Source organism: Pogonomyrmex barbatus, unplaced genomic scaffold, assembly GCF_055798465.1.
Source record: "Pogonomyrmex barbatus isolate J1 unplaced genomic scaffold, ASM5579846v1 scaffold3, whole genome shotgun sequence".
Lineage (NCBI taxonomy): Eukaryota > Metazoa > Arthropoda > Insecta > Hymenoptera > Formicidae > Pogonomyrmex > Pogonomyrmex barbatus.
Window position 1 is genome coordinate 16144305 of NW_028297127.1, and position 19406 is coordinate 16163710.

The 19406-nt window shown below is 35.5% G+C and overlaps 1 protein-coding gene and 1 long non-coding RNA gene across 4 annotated transcripts; one reads left to right on the forward strand and one right to left on the reverse strand.

The window, feature by feature from the left end:
* Window positions 1–145: 145 nt before the first annotated feature.
* LOC105428010 (KICSTOR complex protein SZT2) lies at window positions 146–16944 on the reverse strand. Of its 3 annotated transcripts, none has more exons than XM_089080434.1 (25): window positions 16454–16944; window positions 15837–16154; window positions 15685–15762; window positions 15220–15613; window positions 14889–15109; window positions 14426–14810; window positions 14099–14348; window positions 13242–13985; window positions 12964–13163; window positions 12739–12902; window positions 8522–8831; window positions 8261–8449; window positions 7535–8122; window positions 7011–7387; window positions 6832–6931; window positions 5913–6746; window positions 5480–5753; window positions 3430–5399; window positions 3254–3348; window positions 2729–3164; window positions 2279–2657; window positions 2041–2206; window positions 1744–1960; window positions 552–1672; window positions 146–474 (listed from the first exon to the last, which is right to left on the reverse strand). In XM_089080434.1, the coding sequence occupies exons 1-25, from the start codon at window positions 16472–16474 to the stop codon at window positions 343–345; spliced, it is 9963 nt and encodes a 3320-aa protein (XP_088936560.1). In that variant the 5' UTR covers window positions 16475–16944; the 3' UTR covers window positions 146–342. The 3 variants fall into 3 exon arrangements, with proteins under 3 accessions (XP_088936560.1, XP_025074256.2, XP_088936561.1); XM_025218471.2 differs by having other exon boundaries at window positions 5480–5765; XM_089080435.1 differs by lacking the exons at window positions 15685–15762; window positions 15837–16154; window positions 16454–16944 and having other exon boundaries at window positions 5480–5765; window positions 14889–15117; window positions 15220–15347.
* LOC105428009 (uncharacterized) lies at window positions 9030–12056 on the forward strand. Its single transcript, XR_967955.2, has 2 exons — window positions 9030–9951; window positions 10167–12056. It is a non-coding gene; the product is annotated as an uncharacterized LOC105428009 (long non-coding RNA).
* Window positions 16945–19406: the final 2462 nt, after the last annotated feature.

Consider the following 19406-nt stretch of genomic DNA (forward strand, 5'->3'; position numbering starts at 1 on the left):
AATTGCTAACTTCTGAGTTTCCTGAGTAGACAGATGTCGATGCTGCGTAATGTTTACAATTTTTAGAGTCTCCTTTTAAAGATACTTTAACTTTAACTTTATATGTATTACCGAATAAATTATTGTTCGATTAATTACATGAGAATTAATGTATGTAACATGAAAATATATATTTCATATTTACAAAGTCGTATAAGTGTAATAATCTATATATTAGTAATTAGAGCGCTGATACGCGCGTTCGGTGGATAATTTGCTAAATCGGTATATAACACCACATAATTTAAGTACCTAAAAATTTTCACAAGCAATGTAATATTGCGTTGTATGTCCGGAATGTTATCACTGATTGCAGAGGCCCATCCATAAATGGAAGCAACAAGCGTTTACGAAACCTTCGATTAAGGCATAGACGTCTTCCATGTTTATGGGCATGTTGATTTCTGTGGATTTCCGATAAACAGCACATAAATCCTAAAACAAACGTAATTTTAATTTTCCATGATAACTTTTCGTCTATATTCCAGATTTCGCATTTGTGTTCTACTCACTCCTCTTGATGTATGTAGATCAATGGTCAACATCATGAATGCTTGAAGCAGAGTCGGATGCAATATGAGATGATGGGTAATATTCCCGTCAGAGGTAATGAACTGTTTGTGATGCTCTTGATATTTATTTTGCAATACTTTGGACAACGCTTGGTACCACGAAACTGGTTGGTTAACGAGCGGACCGAGCCTAGGATCCAAATTGGAAAGGGGTTCAATATGAGCCAAAGAACAAAGTTCTTTAAATTCGGTATACGTCATCGACGTCTTGTTCTCCAATAATTTATCCCAAAGTAAATGCGTTCGGCACTGCAATGCGCCACGCTCCACCATATTTGTTATGTGCTGACGCGCGGCGTTTGCTTGGGCCATAATCATTTGTTGCATGAGCTGTTCGTGTGATGAATAGTAGCCCAAATAGTTGACTGATTCCTGGCGAATCTGCACCAAATGTGGCGACGACGATGATGAAGTTGCGTTCGAAATTGCACTCGGAATGTTGGAATTTTGCGCTAGAGGGGAGTTTGGGACCGGTGGAGGTGTCGGCGCCGAACTATTATGAACATTATAGCTCGTCGGTTTGATATCGGCATCTTTAACAAGCATATCGCCCGAGGAGTCGAGACTCCTCTCCTGCTGATCGACACTCGACATTTCTGTCCTGGAATTGCCCCTCACGAACGACGGCATAGGTGAGACGGAATTGGATTCAACGGGGCTCTCTGTGTACGAGCTAGTCGCCGACTTCCCAACACTGTACACGGTCCTAAACTTTCCTAGCTTGTTGTTCTCCACCTCCCTTTTCGGATACAATTCTCTCTTACTTGTCAACATCAGATAGTATTTTAAAGTGATCTCAGTCCTTTCGATTTGCGGTGACTGTTCCATGCGTGACACAATTAGCGCCACGTCGAAATCATCTGTGTACCTCATATCCTGAGCGTCGCAATAACTTACTAAAGGAGTACTTTGCAGGTTAATCAAGACATATTCGTTGTCATGAGATTCCTGGAGCTCGCCAGACATCACGAATACACGCATACCGTATACCTTCTCGTGCGAAAGTAAATATGAGTATAACGTACGCGCAGGTATCGCTATATTGCGTATAGTTATCACATCTAAAACAACAACGTATGTCGTGTTACGGGATGAATGTGAATTACCGTCGAAGTGTGTCTTTGAAACTTACCACTGTATATTAGATTTCTGGCGTAATTCGGTGCCTTGCTATAATATTTGATGAAGTCATCCATAAAGTGAGTAAGATGGTAACCTTGCTGCAAGGACCACAATCCAGTTCCAGCGATGTAAGAGTGAATGCAACGCAAGTGAAAATCATACGTAAACGAGTGCAGATGCATGTTGATTTGAATCTTGTCGCAAACGTCCACGAAACTCAGTACAAACTGTAACAAATCCATTTCTTAAAGCTAACTATTCTATATGCGTATGCATGCAAGGTAAATGTAATTCGAATTTATTTTACCTGGTTCATCATACCACTACTTGTCTTCATCTGTAAACGGTTGCACTCAATGATATGTAACTTCACGATAAAAAATGGCTGCGACAGGTGAACTTCGAACAGCAGAATACCACCCAGCATCGATTTCTTGAGATAATAAGACTGCTGCTGCGCGTGTTCCTCGTCCCTGTAAAAGAAAAACAATACATTTAAAAAAATGTGTATGTGTTTAATCAAAATCCAATGAATTTGAACGAACGTTTTATGCGGTGATTCTACTTGAATTGGATTGAAGCCTAAAATCTGTAGATACTGTTTATATTCGGACAACATTGACTTGCAGAGCTCTTGATGCCACTTTATCATAATCGCGTTCGTCACTTCTTGTCTTGACTGTGTTGCTTGCGACGATTGTTCGTGCACGTTGCCATTCACGTTAAAGTGAGACGATTGCGGCGCCGTCAACGAATGATCTCTCGTGGCGGCAGACTGCAAACGCCAGGCTGGTAAAAAGAGGAGAGGCGTGTGACAGAAGTGTATTAACCGAGAATGCTGCTTGAACGTGTTCAAAGTATTCAGCGATATCGGTATGTTAGACGTGCGGCTCTGCCACATCGCGTACAGTCTCTCCGAGTCCTCTACAAATTTTAGAAAAATATCTCAGTTATATTACTATTCTTAGTCATACATTAAATGACATCAACATTACCTTTGATTTTTTTTTCTCGATGCCGTAGATCTTGTAAATCATAGGCAGCCTTTACAATCGCATCCGTCGTATTATGAGGATGCGGAGTGCTTGGTTTTGCATCACGCATTGCCTGTCCGACTACCTGAACCCACGAAGACGCGTTGTTCCTCATCGATTGCGCTCGATTGCTTGCTCGCGTCCAGTCTTTACTATCGGTATTTGACTGACTTGGAAATTTCGCTAGACTTTCCATGTCATTGATCTGATAATATTGAGAACTATGCTCTCTCTGCTGAGGTTCTCGGGTGAGTTTGTGATGAAATATGCCCAATTTTTGCATGATTATGCTGGTAAATAGACTCGATCTAGAAGACAACCATGTACCTAAACTTGTCGTTTGTTTTATCAATTTTTCTGATTTTTCCTTGGACCAATTATACATATAAATAATTATCTGAAAAATTAATATAAAGTTTAATATAAAGTTTAATTAATTCTTGTGACACATATTTTATAATTATGTATTATATAATAAGCACTAACATTGTCACTTAATATTTCAGCTAATAGTATTCTTTGTCTAGGCACAAAATTCGATTCCGATATTAAGGGATTAAATTTTTGCAATTGCTTTTGATCTGTAACATGAAACATAACATGAAAAGAATTAATAATAATATATATAAGACATAAGTTAAAAATTGTTAAATTTAACTAACCTTTAGGCGCAAGCAATTCTGGATCTATCTCTTTACTCAAAGATGCTTTCCATTGATGGAAATTTCTTGCGATTAAAATACATTTGATGTAAGTCGTTTGTTCGTCTTTGTTGAACTCATGTGGTACATATACGGGCGAATCTGCGGTTTCTTGGTCTGTGTTTTCTGCTAATGATTGATCGAAATTATTCCGAATACTTTCAGACCATTTGAGTGTAGATCCAGTTTTGTGCGAAACGACAAATTTGTTTAGGAATGGTTGTCGATCTTGCAAAACAAAAACTTTACTAAACGTGTCTGGATCTTGATTGCGTATGAGATTCTGCAGTTCTCTCACGATCACGGGAATCGCATGCCGATGATGAATGATCACTTCGTGCTTCTTGACAGCAGGAACACTCATTTCTAGGGCAAATTGAAACCAACGTGCTAGCGTAGTATGATAAACCTCATTTAATTTTCCTTTCTCACCGAGTTCATATTGATTAAGCGATAAATTATCAGAAATTTTTTGTAACTGTGACTTTATAGGCGTCTGAATTTCTTTGTTTTCCGGTGTAGTTTCTTCGATTGAAGAACTGAAAGCTACTGGCTCCGTCAAAGGTGTTGCTAAAAGATTATACTCCGTGACCAGGTCCCAAGTACCATGTTTCACAGCGGATGACAATTTCACAATTAATGACTCTAAATTGACTCTGCCCTGTTTCCAAATCCGAAATTCGATTAATTCTTGCGTGTTCGGTTTAGAATCATTTTTATGATCGTAAACATTGGTCGATACGATACTCTCGAAATTCTCAATTTTCAATAATTTAGAAAAGCTCGACTCATTGTTCGGATCATTCGAACATGTTCCAGATTCTCCTTTACCATCGGTAATAGCTAATGCGATGCAAGCTATACCTTTGCTACCACTCGAGTGACTCTGATTGTATAAAAAAATGTCTGATTCGGATACTTTCTTTCTGGTACCGTCTAATGGAGTATAATCCTGAAAATGATAATGTGCGCCGAGATCCGTATATTTTGGTGTATACAAAAATTGCAATATGTTTTGCCTTAAGTAATATCCCAAGGCATCCATGTATCGCAAACAATGCGATTGCACTGACAATTGCACCGTACATTCTGGAGACTTGTAGGGTTTTTGTATAAAGTGTACATCTGCCGGTGTCAGCTTGCACATTGGATTACGCGCCAACATCACAGACAATACTTCTAACACCGCGTCGTCAAGGCGATTTTGCAATACTTGTACTAAATCCCGTTTGACTTCCGGACCGGCTTCCGATATCCCGTGTACCATCAGGATAATTGAATCGCCAGTTTTGTTCAAAATATCGGACTCTTTTTCGCCAAACGAACGAACTCTGGGTCTCGTGTCGTTCGGTATTGCATGATCATTCACCAGACTGATGCTTTTAGCCTGCGATAAAGATGCGACGCTGTTACTACGCGAGACGACCAACTTCTCATCACTCTCGGACAATTTATTCTGCAAAGTATTACCGTCGTTCGTCTGCTCGTGAAGCCGAAGATAAAATACATTTTCATTATTTTCTTGATACACAAACATATTATTTCGATTATTAACAGAGAGTCTATTGAGTACGCCATGTAATGCTTTAATCCCTCTCGATAATCCGGATCTTCCAGGTCCGGTCTTTAAGCGAGGGTGCAAATTGAAGGGTTCCTCCCAAATAACGGGGCATCTGAACATGCCAGGTGTAACATTCGCTGAAGAATTATGAATCTGAGAAAGATTTCCGGGCTCTCCGCCAGTTTCTCTCCAAGTATTATGATCTTCAGTAGATTCTGCTTCCAATAGTAGATCGCATGTACGAGTATCGTGAAGATTTTGTAAAAGTAAATATTGATTTACTCGTCGGCATATAGCTTTGATTTGAGTCAGCAACATTTTCTGTATTTGCAAATAACAATCTACTTCCGGTGAAGAAAGTTCCAAAAATCTATATAACAAAATTGTTGATATTATAAATTTTATATCTAACTGTTCTATAAATAAAGATTTTTATCTTGATTTACCAACCTGCAGTGAAAATAAATGTTAACATGACTACTTTCGACACTCATAATTAACCAGAAATTGGGTAAACAACTTCTGCGTTTATCAAGTTCTATTAACCACTGATAATCATCCTCGGAATTACTGCTATCGCCTTCATATCCATCATCCGTCCCGTGTTTTCCTTCGGCTATACTTGATATTTCAGAATAATAACCCGGCGCATCTCCAGAATCCTGCCCATTTATTTGTATCATAGTAGATAGCTCTTCCTGTTCGACATTTTCAATGCTTTCATCTGTAATTACATCTTAACAATTAAAAATGTATGTTTTATTTTAAATTATTTAAAAATACGTCATAATTTTGAAAGGAAAAAGATATTATTTTTCAATTAAATTTAATTATATAATTGTTATAATTGTTTAATGAGGCTGCAAATAATATGACTATTTACCGTCTTTCAGTGACTGTTCCTTTATGTCTACATGTAATGTATCTGCTTCGATATCAGGTATTATTTTTTTTTGTTTCTTAATAAAATAGAATAAATCAGTCTCTTGGTAAATGCAGTATTTGTCAATCTCAAGATTTTTTAATTCCTTCAAAAATTTAGGTGCACTATTTTCTGACGGAAAGACAAAATGTAAAGGTACTTTATCCATCGAGCAACTGGACCTCCCGGTAGATTCCGACACATGCTGTGCTATAAACTTTAATGTATCTGCGCTCGGTGAAGGATGATCCAGAAGTGCTGTCGCGGTTTCATCTCGCAACAACCATTCTATCTCATCCTTCAACTGAGCCACCGCATGATGTTGAGGTGGATGTGGCATTCTTTCCTGTATCGATTCAGCCTTCGTATTTGCATCCGAACTGCTACCGCTCGGCATGCTACCAAACGTCGATGCGCTGCAATAAGATGTCGTCCTCAATGCGGGAGAACGTTCTAATGTCACTTCCAATACTTCTTTTGGAAGGCTCAGACAAATGATATCCAAAGTAACTTTCAGATCATCTAAGTTTAACTCAGTAAAATTTTTTTCTTTGCTGTTATTAATCCTTTGAATAATCTCGGTAAAGCAAGTAGGCATTAGTTTAACGGGTATACTAAAAAGTTCAGAGCGAAAACGAATCGAGCAGCTTAAGTGTAAAAACAGCGGCTGATCTTTCACATTCCATGTGTTTTCCTCATCGAAATCGCTTATAAGTGAATCCTTTGAATTGGAATGAGACAACTTCTTATTGTTATGAAGATTCATGACTGGCCATGTATTGACAAGTTGACTCACTAACAAGTAATAATACATGTATACTTAATATGTTTAATGAAAATTTTTGTTTTTATAATAAAGTATCTCTTGATTATTATCTACCTTGATTAGAAGAATTATCTGTTTTTGGAGCCGGGATTTCAGAATGACATGTAAATTCGTCTAAATCATCATCGCTATCTGTTCTATGTGACACCACTTCCTGAAAATATGATTTTTGTAAAATAATAAAGTTTACGTATTGTATATTATAAAAATACAGAATATACAAAGAAACATACTATTTTCTCCGACATCCATGATGGTAAACAATAATAAAATTCTGGATGTGCAGGTACAGGCCTAAATGAGACTGCCATAATCCTTTTAAATTTATTTTTTATCAAACTGTGTAATGGTTTAACATCATTGCACGCAGAGATTTTTAATTGATTCAGCAAATCGCCTTCTGGCAACATGCTCAAATGCCTGCATACCGATCTTAGATAATTTGTAATATTAATTTCAATCAGATTTTCTTCGCATTGTCCTACAGCAGCCTCCATATCTTCGTAGCTTAATGCTTGTTGCAACGCAAGTGATTTATAAACCGCGACAACATAACAATGGCAATGCGCTAAGCTCAACAATTTGCAATGCTCCATCAAACTTCGTTGATCTAATGCAAAAGATCAATTTTGTTAAAAATATTAGAATATTATCAATGATTTCGATAACAATTTCGATAAAAAAATGACAATTATTCTTTGAAAAATTATATCTTTTTTTTCATAATTAACATTATATCTTTAAAATGTTCGCCTACCACTAGAAATATTGTCAGAATCTTCGCTCTTTGGTTCAGGAGATGAGGGTTTTGTGTTGTTTTCTGATTTAAGACTGACAAAATCTTCGGAAATTTGTTCCCCAATTTTAAAGGTATGATCTTGATAGATGTCTTTATTCTGAGGTGTTTGCAATTGACCGACCAGTGCATCAATTAATAATGCTAGTGAACAATCATATACGTATACAGGTATAACAAGGCTTCCCTCATTGTCAATATTATCAAAATTATGTTCCACATTAGCCTTCGACGTGCTATTTGCAGTAGTAGATTGATTAGAAATTTTGGATTCTCTGCGTTCCAATGTCACAAAATCGGGTAAATTTGTATTTTCTGCACACAATGTTGGAGATGATACCTTTTCGTTTATATCAAGGTCGAAAATATCAGAATCACAATTTTTCTCGGAATTGTTACTTGTGCAATTATCGCCTGTATACATTATTAAACGAACATCTTTTTCAGTCGCTGGTAATATTGTAATAATGACATGTGTCGTGCTAATTCCTTTAACGAAACACTTCCATCTTGGATAAATCTCCGATGCGTCATCTTTACAATTCTTTTCTAAAATATAAAAGTTACACGATATAAAATGATTTAAAATGATCGTGAAGTATGATATTTTCGCGAAACATAAAATTGCAATGTAAAGCAATATTTATTATTTTCATAAGATAATAACTGAGAAGTCGAATATTGTACCTTTTTGCATAAAGAAAGGTAACGGTGGAATATTCTCGCGTGGCCTGTTAAGAAGCATTCTAGTGAACCTTTGCGATTCTGCCGACGTAAGTAATAATTCTTTATTGTGCAATTGTTTCATATGTTCCAGAAAATTATCCATAAGAATTCTATTTGCATTATCCCTATCCTCGTCGATATGTACAGGATCTAACAAAATAAGTCATTTATTTAATTTCGTGTTCCTTCTCTATTCATTAATCTAAAAGACGAGTCTCTAACCATCGGCAAACATCGAGAACAAAAGTTCCGCCTGCTGACACTTTGGCAAAATGCTCAGAGTATCAAACGAGAAGTACATGGGATGTATTCTCTCGTCAATGATTGGTGTCGCTTCGAAAGGTTCGGCAGGATTTGGACATTCCGAGATACGATCTGTAGATGTGCCCATAATACTATGATATTTGATTCCTTGATGCGCTTGTCCGAGCACGATTTCGGTATCTTTTTCCACCGGTGTTACTTGGCACAAGAGGCTCAAGTATTCTAGAGTCAACAGAGCGTTAATACATTCCTCATCTATTCGGGCGATCTAATAGGAAAAAATACCATATTTGTGACATAGGATTTACAAAAACAATTTTAATATTACATGCAATATACATATTTGATGTTATAATAAACTTTTATTTTTTATATAATAATAAATATATATATATATATATATATATATATATATATATATATATTTATATATTTGAAGAAATATGTCCGTAATAATTTTATACGAGACAAGAATGACGCAAATTTGAGATACAAAAATCATCATCGTATTTGATCTTAAAATTACACTTATCGAGTTATTAACATATGATTACAGAAAGAACAAAGTTCATAGCTATAGTCTATTTGTCAGTAGCACTCGGTCGCTCGGTGATCGGCAGATAATCACATTCATGTTCGTAGATAGGTCGCCTCGAGCAGACGATTCAAGTCGCACAGAAAGTTCGACGATCACGGGGGATCAGGAATAAGTTGGAGGAGTTGAATCTCACTTTCATACAAAGCGCAGAGACCACTTCTCCACTTGAACCATGACACCCGTTACCCATCACACGCATCTCGGGATGATTGATCTTGGATGTGAAAGATTCATACGGGAAACAACACACTGCGGCCTGCGACTGCGAGACGAGGTGGAGCCGCAAAACTCTGAGCTGGAAGAGTTAGATCTGACAAGTTATCAAGGACCTACGGTCGTTCACTGCCTAGATCTTCACTTCCAACTGAGAATAACGCGGATACGAAGATTTCCAAAAAGAACACGGAGCGGACGATGCATAGACGACATGCATTTCGCATGTCTACTTCAGAGGCGGTCGACTATGTTCTCCTCGGTTCTAATCTCGAGCGAAGTCACCTGATGATAACGGGACGAAGACTTTATCCCGCGAGGCTCTTCACGAACGCGCGGGCGAGCGGAAATCCAGTCGTGTCATCTTCTCGGGAGAGAATTACGAATGAGATTCGTCATTGAGACAGGACGATCGAGCCCGATGACCCAAGGACAATGTCGCGCGAAGGCCATTTTGAGAGACTTAGATGTGCGACGGAAACCACGATCACTTCCAATCTGCGTGCAAAACGTGATAAAGAATCGTCACCGGGGATTCAGCGATAAGAGGCCTGGGAACACGTAGAGCTGTGCAAAGGTAACCGAACGTGCGATGTCGTAAAATTACGCGAAAAAGATAATCCGAGATCACTAGTGAGCGCAGGGCGCGTATTGGGACTTATATATATACCCGAGGCGACTGATAGGAACACCTCGTTCCGAGGACCCTCATCGATATCGAAGCCACACCCCGATAACGATAACGATATGTAGCGATAGACACTTTTATGTTCCTCGTTCTCTTTTCCGCAGGCCGTTCTCCATTTCACAAGCCGGAAACACGAACACCAAAAATGAGATCTTTCGTCTTTCGAAACTAAGCGCTTCTTCTCGTTAATATCCTCCCAAGAAGCGCATATAGGAATTCCAATATAATAACAAAATCATCCTGATCGAGTTTTATTCTTCTTTCAATATAGAAGATGATAATATATGATATAAAGGTGGAGATAAAAAAAGAAATTATGAAGAAGAATGCATTTGCCCGATCGAATATACCTTTGTGAAACGTAGATAAATGTTTGCGTGATGTAACGACTTCTGATAATTGATACTTCTTCGTTAGCTTTGGCTTCTAGTTCCGAAAGATAAATCGAAAAAGTTGTTCGATGCGTGAGGTGTTTTCCCATATGATTATCGGATCCATGAAAAGTTCGTTAGAAGGATCTCTATCTACGAAAACTTCGAAATTCGAAGACAATATACGCAACGTCATTAAATGTAAATCCACCTCATAAAATGAGTGTTTGCATTTCATTTTAATTCAAACTGTTAAAGCGCGCATGAATTGCCAAGTCAATGAGTATGATATGTCTTTAAACTTCACACACTATCGAATGAGCAAAAAAAGAACTGTTTTTTTTTTTTTTTAATTTGAATTTGGTCTAGAAGTAAAAATCATTAAATAAATTAAAAAAATAAATATATATAGAAAAGTAAGAATCAGTTAATTAGATTATTTCTCGTTGTGAAATAAAATATAATATACGTATCAATGTTGGTGTATCTTGAAATTTGGTCTTCTGATTAGCGACGTTCTCCAGGTTACGAGTGAATCAGATAAGTTATCTAGTTAACGTAAATTTGCTAGAATTATATTCGTATTACAAAAATATGATACAAATTTTAATTATCAAGTACATCTATAGAAAAGTAATTTCCTGTTTTAAATTTCATATAATTTCTCTTAATTTCTATTAAGAGATTTATATGAAATTAAAACAATTAATGATCTACGATATATAGATATAATTTCAACAATTTTAAGAGATTCAAATAATACATAAATTATACATAGATTAATAAATCATATTCTTTTTATCAAGTGTAATTATTACAATTTTATTGTTTATTAATATTAATATTATTTATATAAAAATATATCAATCATTATTTGCTTAATAGATTAAAGTGATAAAAATAAATAAATAAAAATTAATATTTTAAAAAAAGTTACAAAAATTTAAAAAATTATATATATACATATACATATAAAATATTAAATCTACTTCTCTCTAATTTGTATGTAGAAAAAAATTACAATAAAATCGTATTGAGATCATAGAAAGAGAAATATCTTTATCCTTATCGTCCTTCATCATCAAATGACAGTGCATACACGGATTTTATAAGCATCTCTATCAGAATTGGAAGAAAGATAAGATTGAAGATAAAACTACATGCCATGAAGTTAAGATATTTACGCGAATCACGTTCTATTACTATATTGCTTTAAATTATTAATTATTCTCTCTTTTATCAGAGTAATTATACATGCCTAATGTGATTTATTTTTTTAATATTAGATATAAAAATTATACGTTCTATATCCCTTTTAAGACACTATTTGTCTAGATGAGTTTATAGATACGGAATTGATGGACACCTATCGTTAAGCAAATACACATTTTTTTTTTTTTAGATATTTCTAATGTTCTGGAAGATAGGAATTGGAAAAGAGCACATTTCCGCCGAAATCTCGAGAATGCGGATGGGCGTACATATAGATGTCGAAAATGTGCCGCAAAGCGTGATAACTTAAGCTAGAAACAAAGAAAGTTAAATAATCCGCTATCACCGAGCGATATTTGCTATTAGATAGATTTCAGTACCTAGCAAAATAAAACACTTTAGATGATTGTACGTCAGAATAATTTTTCTGTTACTATACGCAGCATTATCAAGTTAGCTCAAGATAAGAAGGATAGGAGTTAATTTCGGAAAGTAATCCGTTTCAGAAACTTATGAAGTTATGATAAAGAGTTAGGATTACATATTAATTTTATATGTACATATCTCATACATTTAGTGTAAATTTGAATAAGCAGTTTCAAAAATTATCCAATAGATATTTATATGTTGCAATAATCTAGTAAAGTAAATGTTTAAGATATCACAGAATTTTCTTGGAATATTATTAAGAATTATCGTCAAAAATTACGTGATAACACATGAACGTTAACGATTAGTATTGTAATTTTTAATATTTCTACCGTTTTATATATATTGCAAATATATCAGAGAAATATCGAGTGAAGATATCTTATCATTCTTAAGACGTTCATGGAATTAACTGCGTCTTATCTTCAGCAAGCTCATAGTGTTACGATACATTTTAGTAAAAGAGATAGAGTAGAAATATATATAAAAAAAACTTTGCTTAATTTTAATTTATATTAGATAAATTATGAAAACAATATATGTTTTAATAATTTAATAAATTAAAAAAATATTAATGAGTATATCATTCTATTAATAACTCAACATACATATGTACATGCATAAAATTGAAATTTTTATTAATAGTTATTGTGAATTTACTTACTGCATCTGGCAGTTGATGATACTGCAGAGGATGCATATACATAGCAATTGATTGTGTAGGTATTTGTACATATCCACATTGGGGTTCAACCCAAACTTCCGTAACAATTTGAAAATCGTTGTATCCTTCAGAATCTTCAGTCCACACTTCTGCCTCGGTGACACCTAATATATACAAAACATATTATTATATAATTTTTTTTATTTAATTGATAAATAATTTTACCTTCTTCTGTATCATCGTCGGTGCCGCTATCGCGTTCTAATGTTGCACTTGGTACAACATGTGGTGGAAATAAAACGTATTGAATAATACATGGATAAAAATTCTCGTCATTTCCGAAGCCCTGCATTTGCACTTCTAACACCATGTTTGTAATACCAGCCGCCGAATATGCAAAATTGAAGCCTTCTCCTAGACGTATTCTACAAATAAAACCAATTATTTTCTTACTGTTATTCTCGTAATTCTCATAATGTATTAGTCAATATGAATTTATTTACTTCGTAATTGTGGATAGTATTCTCGCGATTGCAGTAATGTTTAATCTAGATAAAGTAATTCCCGGGATAGTCTGAACAAATGGCCGTTTTACATGCCACAGCCATCGATTGTGATACAAATATCTAGACAAGGTAGTTGTTAAACTACCTCCCAATAATCCCAGTGCAGTCCTTGTACAAGTTGGCTGAGTCCCGTCGGGAAACACTACCATACTCAAATTGCTCGGTATACGCTCATATCTTACAAGAATTCGCTCGAGCGATTTATGTATTATTGTACAACATGGAATCTCACGTTGCTCCGTCGGCCTATTTGGCAATGTGAGCTTAGATAGTCTGTCCACGAGATCTACAACTACGTTATGGCGGACGACACCTTCAGTGCCGCCGGCGAAAGCTATATTGAGTACGACACAGAGCGCTTTGCAATTAATGCGAATCAATGAGAATGACACCGGCGGCTTTTCCGCCTCTCTGTATATGAACTGGACATACGTGTGATTTTCGACTAATACAAAAGTCGCCCAATTTTTCAGCATGGCATATAAAACAGCTGCCGCTTGCCGACTCTGAACGCATTGAAAACGACCACTCTGATTTGCTTGATGAAGATGTCTCGGCAATGGTCTGTCGTAAGCTAGGATTAATGTAATCCTCTGAGTGTGCATCCAACGTGCCCACTGAAGCGGATCCAAAGAGACAACCGGTTGCCATATCTGTCCGAATTGTGGACAGGCAGCGTCGCTATAAAATATGCATATGTGACAAATTATAATAGCGTTGTTTTTGAATTTTATTTTCATCACAGCTATAATATGTGAAGTATTATAATATTTATGCAAATAAATATAATATACCTAAGCTGTACTGTACTTGGTGATGGATAAGATGATAAATAAAACACAGGCATCCCGCTTCTGATAGTATCTGGTACACTATACCAAGTCCATCCAGAGCCTGGAAACCAGCTAAAGTGTGCCAACATATTATCGCTTTCGGTTAACGAAGTCAATGCTGTCCAAAAACGAGAAATGACTCCTTGACGATAATGCGAGTTCAACGGTTTCTTTGATAGACATGTAATGTCATGTAAAAATTCATATGGCGCTATAATAAAAATTTAATTCAGATTACAGACAGAAATGTAATTTAATATCTAAAATTATATGTTATTTACAGTTTACCTTCTATGGTTATAGTATATTGTATTACGTTCGAGAGAGATAACGATTTTGAAGACCATGGACACATTACTAGATATTCTAAAAAAACATTTGTTTTCCATAATAACACAAAACTTATCTCAAGAACATCGTCTCGTATATTGGCTCTTTTTATCAAGTATCCTTCTCTTAAACGACAACATAATAGACTGCTTAAGGTACAAGTAACTTTATCATCAATCTGTTTTTTCTTTAAAAGTTGACCGCTTTTGTGTCCGTGGAAGCAATCATTTTTAGTTCGCCAGCAGTGACGATCCGATGTATCGTCGTCCGATATGTTCCGATATAATTGCCAACATAAAAAATGTTTATGAAAAAGATTCATATCTGTTCCTTGCGCAGGTATCTATAGATAGAATATTACGTCGCATTAATATTGCTACAAAGTAGCCAAACGTATCAATATAGATTAAAAATTACATACAACATATGAGTTGAAGGACATATAACTGCCGAGCGTAGCTGCGGCAATGAAATATAGCAAATCTTGATATGGCACTAAACCATCCGCGCAATGTGGATCATACGCGCTGCCTACACGCAAAAAGCTGCAAGCAACCGTTGTAGCGCGTAGCTGCTGTATAATGGAATCTAACGTATGAGCATTCTTAATTCCGACGATACCATCCGTGACTATTACCATATCTGAAAATCTTTCTCTATATTCTTCATTTTCCATACTATTGTCTTATCCGTAGTAAAAATGTATTATTATGTAGCAATCTATTAAATATGATTATAAATTGTGAACTCACGTGCACAGCTGTGCTCAGGTAGGAGAGTCAGAGCCAGCATTCCATATCTTAGCATATTTACAAAACTAGCTTCCGGCGAAACTATAGAGATACTACAATTATTTTTGTTCAAACAGTTGCTACTTTCCTCAAAAAGCCTCCCTACCAAACGCTCACTTTCTGCCCTTAAATTTTCTAACTGTTGATTAGCTATGGCTGTAACATTTGCCACTCGCTCCTCTAATAGGTACAACTGTTTTTCTATATATTGTGTAAGAGAATTTACATTATTCACAGTGATCAGCCATCCCTGTACCAGTACTTGTTGCGCCGGACTTGTAAAGAACGGTGTATGAGCTATCACAGTCACATAAATTTCAGGTTGCATTACACGTTTGCTGCCTGGTATCATAAACTATAAACATACAATAAATTTTTATAAATTTTTGTCTACATGCATTTATAACATATTAAAACAACACTTACTGGTCTGGTTATACCTTCAAGACACCGTTTTGTCGCCAGACATACTTCATCAATGACAATCTCTCCACTTTGTACATCCTAAAGGGATATTTATTTTATTTTATTCTTGAATTCATATTTCATAATAGAATTATTAATCTCACAATACTTACGACAGTAGCAAGCGACGGACTTAAATCTAAACTAAAGACTATCCTGTACTTGTGCGCCAGGAATATAATCGATGTCGTCGAAACAACTTTATAAAGAAACTGGTGGCTGGTATCTATCGACCAAGCGACAGGCCTATCTCTTGGTAGCACCGACACTATCTCTAACTCCGGTTCCTCCTTATTCTTTATACTTGGACATTGTATACTTATCACAGAGTCCAAGTGCTCCAGCAGCCATTGAGCTCTCACATTGCGAGAAATGGGAAAACCTTTTTTCATCAACAGAAAGACAGTCTCCGCTTCTAAAATGATTCTATCCTGCAAAGTGAAAACTATGTTTAAAAAAAACAGCGGCCATACAATTTACTGTAACAATTTTTTTTTTTAATGTGTCACAGCTATTTCAGAATACTCGTCATAAAATACTTAATACGAATATTTACAGAAATTGTAAAATATTTCACAAGAAATTTACAAAAATTGCCATTGCTTTATCGAGCTATGCTCCACGTTGCTGTCACAATGACAGATATCGGTCGCGGGAAGAGGTTATGTTCACTTTCATTGTCAAAGGCGGAGATGAGGGAAATTATCGCAACAATAATCAGCGAACTTACCTCGCTCCTCGCGCTCGCCATGACGTATCTTGCCCGTGCACGTTCTATCAGTCCATCAGTTCCATCATTATTATTACTAAAACCGTCGAACTCTCCAGCAGGTTGTCATCAGCGAACTGGAGCAAAGATAAATCATCGCGATGCGGATCCAGCGCGATGTCGCGCGATTCAGCGAGGGAAATAAAGTGCGCGCCCGCTCGGCCAAAGGTCACGTTGTCGCGTTCACCGCGACGTTTAGGAATAATCGAGAGGCGATAAACATAGCCCGACATAACCTCCGAGGCGAACGCCGTGCACGCGCGACGCGATGACGTTTCGCCGCGTGCCTGGATGGACATGCACGCACGCGAGCTGGATCCTAGCGCGCGGACGAGCGGGCGGGCGGGCGAGCGGGTGCGCGCGCGTACACGTGAGGTGCACGATCTTTCCGCGTTCGAAGTGCGTTCATCAAATTTCCGAATCTCTCGCGAGGAATTCCTCCCTTCGCATCGCGTCACAATTGAAAGGAATAAAAAAAAAAAAAAAAGAATCCTTCGCTAAATAATTTCTACGTGACTTGCGCCGTGCGCGTGGAGTTTCTGCGTGACTGAAGTGCGCCGAATGTAAGCACATTGATAAAAATAACGCGCCAATGCGCGGTATCCGATACGGTTATCGGAAAACGAAATGAAAATTATGCATCGCAAATCAAGAATACGAGCGTTACGGCGTTTAATACCAATCGCTTAAAAGATTTATGCGGATCTCGCAATATTTAGATGTGGCTCGTCTTGGAGTATGTAATCGGTTGCTCTCTTCTCTTTTTTGTTTTCTTTTTCGTTAGTGATAAGAAAGATCAATGTACCGTATTGCGGTAATCAAGATAAAGAGGCTTCATTTACCGATAATAGAAAGGATCGTAAAGACATTTTTATATGTTATTTTGAGAAAGCACGAAATGATACCATGATGATATTCTGAGAACGTATGACCAATAATATATTATAAATAATTGTTCTATATTATAATAATTATTATAAATATGATGCTTCTTTTGCCTCTTTCTGCCTAATACAGGTTAATTTTGATTTAATATATTAAGTTTTTGTAATTTTTAGAACTAAATAAAAGATAAAAAGTAAATTAAATCAAAATTAAAATTAATTGATAGAAATGAACATAAGTTGATTCAATCCATATTTTGAAGAACAAATCGAATCAGGGTTCATATGTTATAATTTAAAATACGAGCGGAATCAACAGCAGTATTTTGTCATGTCAGCAAAGATATTGTTATAATCTTTCTCAGTATTCATTATGAATTCCTAACCTCGTCATGTTATGCACGTTTACTTATTTTTGTTAACATTTACCGAATTTTTATCCGCACTGTGCGTGTAGGAATTTCCGCGTTTATTACTTTTTACCTGTATTTTTCTTCGCGCAATGTGCAGAAATACGCGAAAAACTTGCATACAATGTTATATCAATTATTTGAATTTTTAAACCTCGATATTTCGATTTGCGTAATATGTTATTCGTGATCTAACATTTTTTTTTTTAACAAACATAACAAAAATAAAAATCTGTATTGCTTGTATGACTTTGTAAATTCGCAGTCAAATTGTCAAATCTATTTCGAACTGAGCAAATTATCGAAGACGAAACTAAAGTCGATCTAAGAGCTAAACTTTTTCGATTGCCATTAATTTAATTAACAATTATTTCAATAAATTGCTTAAATAAAATTTTGAACTATATAATTAATCTTTGCTAATAATTATATCTACGTTAATAAAATGATGCATATTATTTAATAAATTAATAGTCCAATAAATTAAACGAATTATTCATATAATAATTTTAATCGAACTTTATTTAAACTTCGTTTAATTTATTGGTTTTGACTATTGATTTATCAAATAATATGCATTATTCTATTAACATAGATAGAATTATTAATTTTTTGTTGTATATATAAATATATAATGACTCTCAAACATTTGTTTTTAAAAAAGTGTTTTTTTTTTCAGAGATGTACTATTTACGATCTATTTCCACTATTTCCGATATTAGTGACACATTCGTGTAATGTCACGAGGACTTAGCATGACACATCTTTAATCTCTCTTCGTTTTCGCTATGGGATTCCCGGCTAAAGAGGAAAAGTTGCAAATCGTTTCTAAGAATCGTTATATTTGCTAGTATTTTTTCGTTCTTACATGAATTGAACGAGATGCTTCTATAGCGCTGACTTTTTCTTGGTATAACTTGACCTCAACTTGTTTCCATTTCCATCTGATTTCTCGCGTATGACGCTGCGAGAAAGCGAAAAAGCTGTAACGATAGACGGTCTTATTTTGCTATGTCGAGTCTTTAAAGAATCTTAGATTACGCAAAATAATTTGTAATGCTAACAAATAATTTTTTCTTTTAATGCAGAGAAATCTTATGAGAAAAAAATCTGGATTTCAAAGATTAGAACTTATTACGTACGACTCAGCTTTCACTCCAATGACTGGCATAATCTGGAACAATCTTCAATAGTCAAATTTGCTAAGATATCTTCTCCTCAAACAAATATTATAAAATGAATATGCGTTATTGAACTACTAGAAAGAATGAATGCTTAAGTATGATGAAATCTAAATAATTGAACAAACGCTATAAAAACTTTGTGAACAAGATTCTCTAATAAAAGATTTGTAATTCATTCAAAAGCATTCATTAAAAATAATTCTGTATAGCTGTCTTTGGCCGGTATTCATAGTCAGTTTTTAAGATCGTCTTAAATAAGTCTTATACAGCTATTCTGTTGATAGAAATGTTAAGATCTTAAATATAAGAACTGACTATGAATATCGGCCTTTGTCGCTCATTAATTCTGTTTTTGACAAGGCTAAAACAAAACGCACACACGTACATTATTTTACTTATTCAAATAGAATCATTAAATAAAAGATGTTACACTTGT